The sequence below is a fragment of the Trichosurus vulpecula genome, chromosome 9, assembly GCF_011100635.1.
Source record: "Trichosurus vulpecula isolate mTriVul1 chromosome 9, mTriVul1.pri, whole genome shotgun sequence".
Classification (NCBI taxonomy): Eukaryota; Metazoa; Chordata; class Mammalia; order Diprotodontia; family Phalangeridae; genus Trichosurus; species Trichosurus vulpecula.
Genome location: NC_050581.1, coordinates 1,962,177 through 1,976,942, shown reverse-complemented (window position 1 = coordinate 1,976,942; position 14,766 = coordinate 1,962,177). Strand labels below are relative to the sequence as shown.

General features: G+C 39.4%; 1 protein-coding gene across 5 annotated transcripts; it reads left to right on the top strand.

The window, feature by feature from the left end:
* Positions 1–19: 19 nt before the first annotated feature.
* TIGD7 (tigger transposable element derived 7) lies at positions 20–5,247 on the top strand. Of its 5 annotated transcripts, none has more exons than XM_036738661.1 (3): positions 20–254; positions 423–559; positions 1,774–5,247. In XM_036738661.1, exon 3 carries the CDS (start codon positions 3,414–3,416, stop codon positions 5,073–5,075), a length of 1,662 nt encoding a protein of 553 aa, XP_036594556.1. In that variant the 5' UTR covers positions 20–254; positions 423–559; positions 1,774–3,413; the 3' UTR covers positions 5,076–5,247. The 5 variants fall into 5 exon arrangements, with proteins under 5 accessions (XP_036594556.1, XP_036594555.1, XP_036594554.1 ...); XM_036738660.1 differs by having other exon boundaries at positions 423–630; XM_036738659.1 differs by lacking the exon at positions 423–559 and having other exon boundaries at positions 21–254.
* Positions 5,248–14,766: the final 9,519 nt, after the last annotated feature.

Sequence of the window (14,766 nt, the reverse complement as noted above, 5' to 3'; positions counted from 1 at the left end):
TCAGAGGTCCGAGGGTGGGGGAGGTGTAAATACCACTGATTACCGGGTCCGCCCGCATCCTAGAGAGGTCCCGGAAGTGCCTGGTCAGGTGGTGCTCCGTGGAGAGGACTGTTTCCGGGTTCTACGAGTATCTGCGTCCCATTCTTCCGGCGCTCTGCAGTCGGCTTTCTGGGTTCCTCTGATCGGGGAAGGACGTTGGAGGGGCCCGGAAGCCGATCGGAAGGATTTCTGCGGTGGCCGCGGAGCCTCTCCTGGTAAGGGCCGGTGTCTCGTCCTCAAGGCCTCCCGCCGCAATCCTCTCGGTCCCCGGCACGGTCTTGTTCTCCTCGGGGCCCGGGCTTGTCGGCGTTTAGTGGGACTCCGACGCCCCCGGGTCAGCCGGCCCCTCCCGTGGTTTATCCGGAGAAACCTCTCGTTTCTAGGGTGCCATGCGGCGAAAAGCTGCCCGATCTCCACGTAAAGTCCCTGACACGGGTGGTGCACAGAGTGTTTCTCTTACGGAGGAGAACGCGGGTCCGGGGAGGTTAAGGAGCGTTTAAAAGCACAGAGCGAGTGAAAGGTAGAGCCTGGAGTCCCGCGCACCCCCACCCGCACCGCTCGGCAGGCCCCTGTTTGGGAAATGCAATTGACGTAAGGCTGGCGAGAAAAGCTGTAGGGGAAACTGATGCTCTGGGGGTTTGCTCGGGGCTGAGAACACGGTCAAGCCTGCCTCGGGAGGACAGGTGGTTTGGGGCTGAGAGGTCTTCAAAGGGAGCCCTTTACTGCAGTCAACAACCTGCCAAGCTCTGGCTTGTTTAGCACCAGGAAGATAAATCCATGTTGAATTAAGGATGTTGCGGGAGGCCCTTTAAATAGGGCATCTCTTGGCAAACAAGGTTTAGAGAAGGGAGGAGAAGAACGTGGAAAAGAGATAAATCTGCTGTCAGTTCCTCAGATTTCGTTGTTATTTTTGCCTGCTTGTGCTCTCACCTTCCACAGTTACCCGTTGAAGTTTCTCCCATTGGCAGTTTGTTGGGGATGATCCTAGTTCATGCCGTGCGTTTGGTTCTCGGTTCTCTATAAAGTAAGAGAAGTGGCTTGTGTCATGGATCCCTTTCGCAGCCTACTGAAGCCTATGGGGCCCTTCTCAGAATGTAAAATGAAATAGGTAGGATTACAAGGGAAACCAATTATATTGAAACACAGTTGTCAAAACAGTAAACACGTTCACAGACCTCAGGTTAAGCACTCCTGTAGGAGAATATCTCTTAAGATCCTTCCAGCTCTAAAATCCAATGAATTTTTGAATTGCTGTGATGGGATCAAGACATGCGCGTTCCGTGTGTAGCTACACTGATGTGCGTTTACCTTTGTATCTTATGATGTATAGCATACGTGTGGTAGTTTGCCAACTAGAGTGAATGGTGCAGTCCTTGATTGAGGAGCAGAATTGTTTTTACCTCTTTCTATCCAGTGCTAAATGTTGTTGACTGTTAAGCTTGTGTGATTGGCTTTGCAAAAACTACTGTATGTTGGTCTATGAGTTAAACTATTATCATCATAGACTGTCACATCCCATGTGATCTTCTCCATTAATCAGAACCTAAGGCAGTCTCTTATGCTTAAGTGAGGGAGAAATCATAGATCTTGAAGGTAGCGTTCCCACCTGAGAGACTTGAGAGAAATCTGCACAGCTAGGAAGTGAGTTCAGGTCAGTCAGAACTATCCTTAAGGGAAATAAAATAGCTGAAATGTCAATCTTTCATTCCCTGACACACTTTTCTTTCTTCCCAGTATTTGGAAAGGAAGACAGCTAAAATTCCTGTACCCTCTTATGTATTTGTGGATCAGGAGTGAGAACAAGCAGCAGAAGATTTCTCAGAAACTGAAGTCACAGAGAGTGTTACCCAAAAGACCTCAAGAGATTGTGCTAAAATGGAGGAAAGATGGTGAGAATAAAAGAGTTGTGGAAAAATCCCCTCGTTAAGAGATTTCCCAACAGAAGAATTTGCAGAAAAGAATAAACCAAAAATTCCAAGTTCCGCCCTTAAACGTGCCTTCTGTCTGCTAAAACACTTCATGATCTTGACTCTAACTCACCAGAGTCTACACTGAAGAGAAATTAAAAGTATCCCAAATAGAAGAATTTTTCTCAGAATTCTGCATTGATTCAACTCAAGGAGATCAAGGTAGAGAAGAAATCTTTTAAATGTTCTAAATTTGGAAAACCCTTTTGTAAAGCCTTCACACTTGGGCACCCTATTACTACCATACTTCTGAAGCATTATAAGCATCCCAAGGGCGGGGAAGATCCTCACTGAAAGGTATTCTTAAGAGTGATTCATTAGAGACCCCACCCCAAGATAAGAGAAAAGAACCAAAGTATAATGGAAATATGGTAAATATAATGGTATAATGGAAAGATCACTGTGTGGTCAGGTCGTTCTGACCATTACTAATTATGTGACATTAGGCAGTAAGTATCTCTGGGACTCATTGTCCTCATCTGTAAAATGGGAGGTTGGACTAGGCGATCTCAAAAATCTTTTCAACCTCTAAATCCTATGATGTGAGTGTGGGAAAAGCTTCACTTAGAGCAGAAATGTCCCTACCAAACGTGAAATTAATAATCAACGAACATAATAAGAGATTTGTCAAGACATGTTATTAAATATGGTAAAATTGTATTTATTTTGATAACAGGCTGCTTTATTGACCTCCCTATTTAGCAAAATGTCCTCTGTCTCCAGTTCTCAGAACATCAAAATAGCACGTATGGCAGGTCCTGGAAGACTAAAGACCTGTCTCTGCTTCCTGAACTGTTGCCTCACTACCTGTATTCACTGAATTGTACTAAATTTTTTTTTCTCAGCAGCGAGGTGAAGCCGTAGCATTGGGAAAGAAAGAAATGTGTGATCTCATTCTACCAACTGGTTCCCCCTCTTACCCTCCTTTCAGCTCCCTGTTAGAGCTTCTGGGCATCTTTTGATTTTTCTTTGCTTCTACCTCCTTTTTCTTCTATGGTCTCTGTTGTCCTGTACAACTTCTTTCATGTGGGGTTAGAGGGAGGGTTCCAGGATGCATTGTGGACTTCTTTCCTTCCTGATTGTCTGTACTTGAGATGGACAAGAAGTGAGAAGGTATTGAAACTTTCCTCAAAGTTTACTAATATGGTGCTATAATAAAAGTAGGGAGGAACAGGAAGAGGATCCCCAGTAGTGGCAGTCTTTAAAAGTCATGACGGGGGAACCTCTGATGTTGATTGTTAGGTGATTACCTTCTCACTAATCTACACTACCTACAGTTGCCGTTTTATCAGTATTTTTGTACTGATTATCTGTGCCCTCTTTTTTCACCTTTTTACTTTTTGTCATCCGATTTTGCTGTTTCTCTCCCAGCTTCTCTTGTTTCTGTATATTGAAATAACATTCAATATGAATAAGAGAGGAAAATACACCACATTGAATTTAGAGGAAAAAATGAAGGTCTTGAGTAGAATTGAATCTGGGCACTCTCTTAAAAGTGTAATGGATGAATTTGGAATTAGTAAATCAACATTTTATGACATTAAAAAAAATAAGAAATTGATTTTGGACTTTGTGTTAAAGCAAGATATGCCATTAGTTGGAGCAGAGAAAAGAAAAAGAACGACTGGTGCCAAATACGGTGATGTTGATGACGCAGTGTACATGTGGTACCAACAAAAGCATTCAGCTGGTGTTCCTGTTAGAGGTGTGGAACTTCAGGCTGCTGCTGAGAGATTTGCACAGTGTTTTGGTCGAACAGACTTCAAAGCCAGTACTGGTTGGCTTTTCAGATTTCGAAATAGGCATGCAATAGGGAACCGAAAAGTGTGTGGGAAACAAATTCTGAGTTCAGTTTCAGAAAATGTTGAACCATTTAGACAAAAGATATCCACGTTCATCAAAGAGGAGAGACTATGTCTGGCTCAGGTGTACAATGGGGATGAGACAGATCTCTTTTGGAAATCCATGCCAGAAAACATTCAGGCAAACAAAAAAGATATATGTATGCCAGGGCGGAAAATAAACAAAGAACAATTGTCAGCTCTTTTGTGTGCAAATGCAGATGGGACCCACAAGTTGAAGTCAGTTATTATTGGAAAATCAAAGCAGCCTGGGTCTATTAAGGATGATGTAAATGCTTTATCAGTAATATACAAATCCAGTAAAGATGTCTGGTTCACCAGAGAAGCATTTTCAGAATGGTTCTTTCAAAACTTCATTCCCGAGGTTAGAGATTTTCAGCTTAATGTCTTGAGGTTGGATGAAAAGGATGTAAAAGCAGTGTTACTCCTAGACAGTTCTCCAGCCCATCCTTCAGCTGAGTCTCTAATTAGTAATGATGGGAAAATCAAATGTATCTTCTTCCCCCCAAATACTACATCATTGATTCAGCCAATGAATCAGGGTGTGATCTTGAGCTGCAAACGACTTTATAGGTGGAAGCAGCTTGAAGAGAGTCTGGTAATCTTTCAAGAGAGTGATGAAGAACAGGAAGTAAGAGGAGAAAAAACAGTTGCAAAAATCCAAGCTTATAACATAAAAAGTGCAATTTCTAACTGGGCAAAGAGTTGGGATGAAGTAAAGCAGATAACAATAGCAAATGCATGGGAAAATCTGCTGTGCAAAAAAGAACCAGAATATAATATTCAAGGCTTAGAAGATGGTGATTATAGAGAAATTTTTGGACAATGTGGTGATGTAGAGAGCAATTTAGATGATGTCAGGGTGTGGTTAACTGGAGGTAATGAAGCACATTGCCGCCCCAAAATGGAAGCTGTTCCTAGGAAAGTTACCGAGGAAGAAGAGGTTGTTGAAGAGGAGGTAGAACAACATTCAGCAAAGTTTAAATTATCCAGTGTTCGAGAGAATTTGGACTGTCTTCTTGACTTTGTTGATGCTACTCCAGAGTTTCAAAGATTCTATTTCACACTGAAAGAGATGCAACAAGAACTAATCAAAAAACAATGCCAGAGAAGAGCCTCCTCTAAAATGGGTAACTTTTTAAAACCAAGAGTTTGTAATATTAAAGATTCCTTTCATTTGCCTTCAACTTCTGGGTCCAGTAACTGAGTCTTCTATGTCAAAAGACTTGTGTTTGATATCTGTTTGATATGACAGGCTTGGTGTGAATTGTAATTTTTTTCATTAACTTACCTCACATATGAGTGCCCATTTATATCTTTAGCTTATATTGTGTATGGTACTTGAAAGTAATAAATTTGCATTTCTTTAAAAACATTCACCAATTTGAACGTTTACTGCTTTAGACAGTGGAGGTTTCATAGTGCTAGAAAAAATGCATAGACATAATGTGGGAAGATCTTTAATCCAAATCCCAACATTACTTCCTATCATGATGATAATACAAAGAGTAAGAGGTAGAATTGTTACCAAGTAAGCATGATACAAAGATATGCTGGTGAACATTTTTTTCATTTGAGACTTTTTAAAGTATATATTACATGTATATAACTTTGCTGGGCACTGGGAGAGATACAAAGTTTGTATAGGACAATGTTCCTGCCCTCCTGGAGCAGTCAGGTAAGAGAATAAGATGTAACAAATGTCTAATATGAAATGATAAATATACAAGAAACATGCAAATAAATGAGATTCAACAGGGGAAAAGTCATTATTGGGAGTAGAGGCTTTATGGAAGAGATATCATTTTAAGTTAGACTTTGAAGAATAGGTAGTAATTCAACAGGTAGAAGGGACATATAGATGGCAGAGGCAGTTCCCTCAGACGTTGGAAACAGTATGAGAAAATAAAGGCACAGAGGTGAGAAAGCTTAGGCCATGTGTGAGGATGGCAAGTAGCCCTACTTGGCTATAATATAATAATAATAATAATAATAAGCTTCTGGAAGGGAAAAAAGCTGGGAACAAAAGATGGTGCCAGTGTTTGGTCTTCTCAGTAGATAGTAAAATAACAACGAAGAGTTTTGAGCAGAGGAGTGATATGACCAGATCTTTGTAGAATGAAGATGTGTCTAGCATCGGTGTCAAGACAACAAATGTTAAGCACTTACTATATGCCAGACACTGTTAAATGCTGGGGATACAAAGAAAGGATAAAAATAATCCATGCTTTCAAGAAGATACAGTCTAATGGGGGAGATATTAGGTAAACAACTATTTTCAGAAAAGATATGAGAAGATAAATTGGAGATAATCTTAGAAAGCATGAACATGAAGGGAGATCGGTTGAGGCTTATGTAGAGGTAAGATTTTAGCTGAGCTGCATATACCATATGCAATTTGCTCTTACTGCTCCTATTTGGGAAGTAAGGGAGAGAAATACCCTTCCCCTATTATCTGTTTCAGGGTGCTAGGGAAATATTAAAAAGCAAGTCCTCAAGAGCTGACTGTCCCAGAGTACATCCAGCTTGCTTTTTTAAGGAGGGAAGCTACTCCTTAACCAAACCCCTCATAACTCTTGTGGCTTCCCTCTTAATTATTTCCTATAATCTGTATAGCTTTTTTGTATATATTTGCATGTTGTTTCCCACATTAGATTGTAAGCTCCTTGAGGGTAGGGATTGTCTTTGTGTAACCCTAGTGATTATCACTGTGCCTGTCATGCAGGCAATTAATAAATATTAATTGAAAATTGCTATGTCCAGTCCCCTTGATTGGGGACTCCACATCCACCACTCTAATATTTCTTCTATTAAGTACTTGTTTGGTTTAATAAGTCACCCAGGGGTGCTTTAGAATACATTGGCGCATAGCCCCAATTCTGGACAACTTTGGTAATTTGGAGAGGATCCAGAAGTCTATTTGATATAATTTTTGATTGCCTCTCCCACTGCTGTGCACTGAGTGTCAACAATGCATTTGATCCTCAGTCCTTAGAACTCCTAAATTTAAGGAAATGGCAAACTCTTTAGTATTTTTGCCAAGAAAACTCCAAATGTGGTCACCAAGAGTCAGACACAACTGAAATGACTTAACAACAAAATTTAATAGTGGGTTTTTTTTTTTGTTTCTTTGGCAAGGACCTAGATTTCCCATACTTGTGTATACCTGGAGCTTTGGTCACTTACAAACATACAATTGTAAATATTCAACAAAGCTGTATAAAGTTACAATCAGCCTCTTTGGCATTTAAAAAAGGCCCATCCCAACATGAAGGTAATTAGAAAAGAGAAAAAAAATTTTTAGACATAGAATAGAAAATATGGAGATAGGAAGATCCATTGTAAGGCACTCGTAGTTCTAGTGAGTCTTCATGAAGGTCTATACTAGGACAATAGTCATGGGATTAGGGAGGAGGATACCAATGGCATAAGTGTTGTGGTACAAGCAACAGGACTTGTCACGATTGGAATTGAGGGGAAAAGAACAGCAAAAATAATAACATTAAACGTTTGAACACAAAAGATTGTCCTTTAGTAATAGTGAAGTCTGAAGAAGAAGCAGGCTTTAGTGAAAACAAGGTCTTCTGAGGTAGTGGTTGTTTTGCACCTTTGGTCAAAGTGTATGTACATGTTTGTGTGTGTATGTGTGTATAGTCGGTAATCCTAATCACATATTAAGCATTCACACTATGTATCAGAGTATGTTAAACACTGGAGATACAAAGAAAATTCTGTGCCGTCAGGGAGCTTGTACTCTACTTAGGGAGACAATAATTGCATAAATAATAGAAATAAAAGCTCTTGGGGGAAAATTGAAAACAAAAATAATCTTTGAAAAAATGGTAAACCTTACCTAAGAAATGTATTCCCTGAAAACTAGAATTAACCAAAACAGAAACCATTGACTCTGAGACAAGAACAAAAAAGCAAAAGATTGAAAAAATAGAAGAAAAAAATCTGATCTAAAAAAAGAACCTAGAACATAACTCAGGGAAAGATCATTGAAGAATCATGAGACTCCCTAAAAACCATGTTAAAAAAAAAAAGCTTAAACACTATAAAGAGATCACAAATGAAAACTGCTCATATCTATTAGCACTAGTGAGTAAAATGAAAATATAAAGAATTTATTGATCTTGTATCAGATTTCTCTGATAGGGTTTGGTTTCCAAGAGCCATTCCCCAATAAACAAGTAGTCAAAGGATATGAATGAACAGTTCTCAAAAAAAAAAAACTGTGAAGTATTTATCCACATGAAAAATTCTCCAAACCATTATTGAGAAATTGTAATCAAAACAACTCAAGTTTCACATCACAACCTGAAAATTGGCAAAAATAGCAAGGAATGGCGGCAGTCAATGTTGAAGGGCTTGTGGGAAAACAGGCTCATTAATACAATGTTGTTGGAGCTATGCAATGGTGCAACCATTTCGTAAAGCAATTTGGAATTTGCAAATTAAGTGACTAAAATGTCTATACCCTTTGAACCAGAGATGCTGTTACTGGCTTATACCACAAGCAAGTATTGATAAGGAAAAAGTGCCCATATACTCTAAAATATTTATGGCAGCATTTTTTTTGTGACAGTTAAAAGAGTTGGAAAGAAGTAGATGCTCGCTATTTGGGGAGAGGCTAAACCAATTGTGGTACATGAATGTAATAGAATGCTACTGTTCTGTAAGAAATGATGAGTATGATGAATACAGAGAGTCATGGAAAGATCTCTGTGAACTGATGCAAAGTGAAGTAGAACCAAGAAAATAACACCAAAAATGTAAATAGAACAACTCCACATCAAAAAGCATGAAAAGCTAATGTAACAAAATTATAAAGATCAAAGAGGACTCAAATGGAGACATCAGGAAGGAGAAAGGAAAGGACGTGGAAACAGTGGTGATGTAAGAAAGAAAATATCAATTAAAGACATTTAAAAATACAGAGCAGCTCCTGAAAGAAATCCCCAATAGAAAGGCCCCAGGAATGTCATAGCCAAAAATACACAGCTGCCATGTCAAAGAAAAAATACTTTAGATATCCAGAAAGTTTAAATAAAGAGTAACCATAGTCAGGATCACACCCAAAATGGCACCTTCCACTATAAATGAAAGGAGATTTTCAAATGTAATATCCCCAAAGGCAAAGCATATGGGCTTATAGCTAAGAATAATCTATCCTACAAAGCTAAGTATAAATCCTATAGGATTTCCTGAATTTTCAAACATTCCTGAGGTGGGGAAAAACACAGCTGGATAGGAAGTTGGAAATACAAACATAAGAAAAATCAAGAGAAATCTGAACAGAAATATATTTGAATAATTGAAAGGGGCTATGTGATACAGTACTAACATTCTGAAAGAGAGAAGAAACAATTGTCTCTTTAGAACCTTAATGTCTCAAAGGGCATTGAGGGAAGTTATATTAGAAAACCAAGGGACTGACTGAATTGATTCTGTTCTGAAGTTTTTAAGAGGGGAAGAAGAAGGGAGAGTAAAAAAAAATACATTAATATAGAAAGGAGAATGAAGGGGGTAAAATTTACAATTTCTCACACCTGGGGTAGATGAAAATAAACATGGAGGAAGGGGTTGGGACATTGGATATCACATATACTTCACTCTCATCTGAATTGGACAAAGAAGAATTGAAAACTAACACACAGAGTTTTGTGTAGAAATAAACTCAACAGAGAAACACGTGGGGAAAAGGAGAGATATTGTTTAGAGGAAGAATAATAGCAGGGAGGGAATAATCAGAAGCAAAACAAACCTGATCTGAAGTGGAGATTAAAATGAAGAGACCTCGAAACTAAGGGATGCCCATCAGTTGTGGAATAGCTGAACAAATTGGAGTATATAAATATAATCTAATATTGTTCCATGAAAACTGATTAACAAAAAAAAATTGTGGAGAATCTTGGGAAGTTTGAAATGATGCAGAATGAAGTAGGCAGAGCCAAGAACATAATTTATACAATAATAATTTGAACAACAGGAAGAACAAAAATAATGACAATGATAATATTGTGCTAGGTACTATGCTAAGAACTTTACAATTATTTTATTTGATCATTACAACAACACTGGGAGATAGGGGTTATTATTATCCCCATTTTACAGATGACAAAACTGAGGCAAATAGAGTTTAAATGATTGTAACAACAATGCTACTTGCTGCTACTGTGGCTGTGTAAGACCAATAACATCAGCATACAGGAGGGCTACTAGTACAGGTTTTTTGATCTGCTTTTCTAAGGAAAGCAACTTTCAAGGGTTTACAATCTCACTTTAATTAAACATACATAGATCATTCACTTAGTTTGGGGGGAAAAGCCAGCACCCTGAACTTCAGAGAGAATACAAACAAAAATTACAAGCAGAAATTATATAAATAGAGCAAAATAAACACCAATCAATGGACAAGCTTTTGTCTGACCATAGCAATACATACATCCATGTGACTCAAACTCATGTGACCTAGACCTTCCCTTGACTTAAGCAGGCCATCAAAGACTCCCAATTTAATCAAAGACTCTTGATTGAAACAAAGGCAAGTCCTACCCTGCTTGCCACCACATTCCACCCCTAGGTCACAGTAAGAACAATCTTCTTAATCATTTCCAGGTATCCAAGAAATGTCTTTCGTCTTGACTTGAGGTTGACTTCCAAGTCCCATGGCTCTTCCTCTGTGGGCTGACTGCTCCCAACTCTCACCTGGATTCACATGTAGGCAGCTCTCCGTTCCTGCACCAGGTCTCAGCTCACAGGGATTGCTCCACTCCAAGCTCCTGCCCCACAGCAGGCTCCAGAGGTTCCTGCTCACAGCTTCTGTTTCTGGGAGAACAAAGCTTAACAGGTCGCAACACACCACCAACACCACCATCTCAATTCACCTGTGAAGTTCAGAGGCTCTGTGTTAACAGCTCTGTTCACTTTAGCAGCTCTCAAAAAGGGCTTAAGCTAAGCCTCCTTCCCATGGGCAGGTCGCTGCCCTACAGCTCCACTCACCTCCAAAGTTTCGAGGCTCCTTCAGCAAGTCTCTGCCATCAAAGATCTCCTTGCTCTCAAAGATATCTTCCCAGCTCTTTTAGGTTTCCTCTCAGCTCAATGCTCACAGCTCATTCTTCTTCATTTCTTCTCTTCTCAATGCCAGCAGCTCTCTCAGTGTCTGCTTATCTCACACTCTGGGCTCTCCTTATATACAGTTCTAGCCAATCTATCTGGTTGACTAGAACTCAGATCTCTGATTAGCTGAATTCGTGCACATCTGATTGGCTAAAATTCGACGCACATTCAGTCCAGCAAAATTCCACTTTGCTTAACATTACAATGATTTGCCTGGGATCACAGAGCTGGTCAGTGTCTAAGGCCACATTCAAACTCAAGTCTTCTTGACTGCAGGCCTGGTGCTCTATCTACTGTACCACCCACCTAGCTGTCAACAGCAACATTGAAATGAAAAACAACTTTGAAAAAATTAGGAACTCTGATCAATGAAATGACTAATCACTTCTTCAGGGGATCCATGATGAAGCAGGAGACCTACATTTTTGGACATAGCCACTCCCAATTTCTTTAGCTTGGCTTTCCTTATTTGTTGCAAGGGGTTTTTTTTTCCCTCTTTCTGTTTTTAATTGGTAAGAAAGGGAGATGGAAGGGAAGATAACAATAGTAATGCAAAAAAATGGGGGCTATTGGAACATTTTTTACAATGCAGAGAACAAAAGGAGATTCTGAAAGAAGCACAGACAAGCACAGTTCTTAAAGTAACTTATTGAAATTATCATATACTTTTTTTTAAAAAAGCAATCCATATAAAATGGAGATTTACCTTTTTGTATAAAATCTTTTTTGTGTTCTGTATTTATTGAAATGGGCCACCAGGTGGCCCAGTGGATTTAGTGCTGGCCCTGAACACAGGAAGACTCATCTTCCTGAATTCAAATCTGAGCCTAGACACTTATGGACTGTGTGACCCTGGGCAAGTCACTTAACCCTGTTTGCCTCAGTTCCTCATCTGTGAAATGACATGGAGAAGGAAATGGCAAACTACTTCAGTATCTTTGCCAAGAAAAGCCTAAATGGTGTCACAAAGAGTCAGATACTACTGAAGAACAACAAAATTTATGGAAATGTTCTTATTTAAGTTTAGAATTTCATAAATTAATGAAATTCATAAATCCCATTTGCCTGTGTAAATAAATAAGCAGAGAAAAGATTGAGTCATTCTGTATGCAAGGAACAAATCATTGTCTCTGTCATACTCAAATAGACCCCTCAAGGTCTAAGGCCTTCACACCCTTACCTAGGGTTTCTTCTGGGAACATCAGAATTTGGCTCTTTTCTGTATCTTCTCAAAAAGAGAAAGGGCCCTCAGCTCCAAGGAACTTGTCAAGGTAACAAAAAAATTAAGCATAGAACAGTCTTTGTTTTAGCCAACAGCAACAACAAAAGAACCCACAAAGTATTCACACTCAAGCCTATAAACAGTCACCAGAGTCCTTCCATTTTTGGTAGATTCAGTCTCTCAGGAATGTCTACAATATTTTAATCTTGGTAGAGCTCTCCCCAGGTTGGAAAGGTGCGTGGGGTTGGAGTAGGTAGACTAGTACCGCATCCTATCACAGGGTTGTTTTTTGTCCTTCATTCCAACCATATTACTCACTGTATCCAAGAAAGGTCAAGTCTGGGTTTACTCCTCCACCTCAGAGCTCAGTCCTTTGCTGCTCCAAAGATAAAAGGTCCTGTTTGGTTTAGTATTTCCTCTTGAGAGTCCAGGACACCTCACTGTTCTGCCACTTCTTCCATCCCCTGCTTCCATGCAACGCCATGATTCCTTAAGTCACATGGTTCCCTGAAGGCATGTCTTATAAGATTAGGGTTAGTGGTATTGAGACCACCATAACAGGCTTCCCTTAAAGGAAGTTTATAAGAATCTCTTCACAGAAAAATACTGACAATATTTTTTAAGTTTGGTGGAGTTGTGTTTCAAAAAATAATCTTTCCAGCAGTTAGCTTCTTTTTCTTCTTCCACCTGTATACCCCCTAAAATCCCGTGTGCCTCAACCTGACATGCTAAGTGGCCAACTCCAGGTGGGCACTAAAATCATCAGGTATCCCAGGTAAATCCCGCCATGAGAAGGGCACTTTGGAGCATGCCTCTCCAGTTAAATGCACCCATGTTTCTGTACTCCCCAATGCAGCATCACCCTTACCTGAGTTATACTCTGTTAGCGTGTGTGTCTGTCAGAGTGGTATAGCAGGATTCCTTCTCCCTTTACTCTTCTCTCTCTTCCCCATTGCTTGCTAATAAAGCTTTGCACTGAATTGGTTCCCATTGTTTTACATGTTATTCTCAGCATCTGAAAGTTTCGCCTAAAATCCCTATCTAGGTGGAGTCAGGTTTTTTTTCCCTTTTCTGTGTTTGGACATCTCCAAGGATGGGCAGAAATTGAAAACTAATTGTAAGCAAGCAGAGGGAACATAATATTAACATTCAGGAAAACAGTCTTGGGAACACAAGGACTCAAAAGGGAAAAAGCAGGTCTTGCTCAGGTTCTGGTTCTGGATCCCGTGAGAAAGCCGTCAGCATCCGGCGCTGTCCCTCTCAGGCTCTTGGAACCGCAGGGCAAGGTCTCCTATAGGCCCAGATGTCCACTCCTCACACGGGGCTCCAAGAACGCATGTGATTTGATGATTAAGAGAAAAAAAGCACAACATAGGCCCCAGCCATGCAGGGCCAAGTTCAAACAAATACAAGAAGTAGTTCAGTATCCCAGCCACACAGGGCTGAGTCCAAACAATTACAATAAAGTTTTTCCCATAATTCACAAACTGCACAATTACATTGGGTCAGGTACAGACCAATTACTAAGATGACTCACCATAGAGGGGGAGATTTGCATGTCACATGTTCTACATGGACAACAAGAAAACTTAAACCTGAACCATACAAAGTAATGCAATCATCATTAACAATCATATATGACATCATAAACTTTTAGCCATGCCATGTCTGTTTGATGGCATTTACAAATAGTCCACAAACCATCCTTAACAAAGCCAAAAATGTTTGTGATTCAATTCCAGCAATTAATTGTACATTTTGTATACAAAGTAACTTTAAATTACAGTCACAATGTCCATTCAAAGCAGTATTTTAAAATCCCAGATGCCTGATAGTAGTTATCTGGTCCCTTGACAGTAAAAGAGAATTCTGCTTCTCTAGTTCAGATCTAGAAATTCTCAGACAATCTTAACTCACTATAACTTACAGATACTTTACCAAGGAGATATATTTTCACTTGTACCACTATCCTATACAATTTTCTTGTGCTAGCATCCAAATTTAAGGTCTTATCACCAAAACACACTTATCAGCTCGAATTTCCAGAATTGATAAATTTTGGAGCCAATCATACACATCTGTACATAATTCTTAGGGAAATCAATCTGATCCTATTGCCTTTTTCAAAATTTGCTATCCCTTCCTTCTATTAGACATTGATCACATTACATCTTTGCCTTATTTGCTTTGCCTAATCATTTCCCCCTTTTTGGAGGATGTTATCCCTATATTATTTTAATGTTTTATTTGTCCATGAACATAGGTTAAAATTGTAAGCTATTCATACCTGTATCCTATTATAATAACTCAGAGATATTTCAATATTCATCTATCTATTACCTAACAGATTTAGCATAGTGCTTACAAAACTTCTTGTTAATATAAATTTGCAATGAAAGAAACGAGTGACCATGTCATATATCTTAACGGAAGGAAAGAACTTCCTTACCTCTGTTTGATTCCAGGCATGAGTCATATCTGATAGCCAATCTTATAGTCACCAGGTGCTGAAAGCAGGGCTTAGGAGTAAGCAGGTGGGGACTTTCCTTTTCAG

Bases quoted from the DNA above. Each gene is read 5' to 3' on its own strand.
- TIGD7 (XM_036738661.1), top strand. From the start codon at position 3,414: ATGAATAAGAGAGGAAAATACACCACATTGAATTTAGAGGAAAAAATG.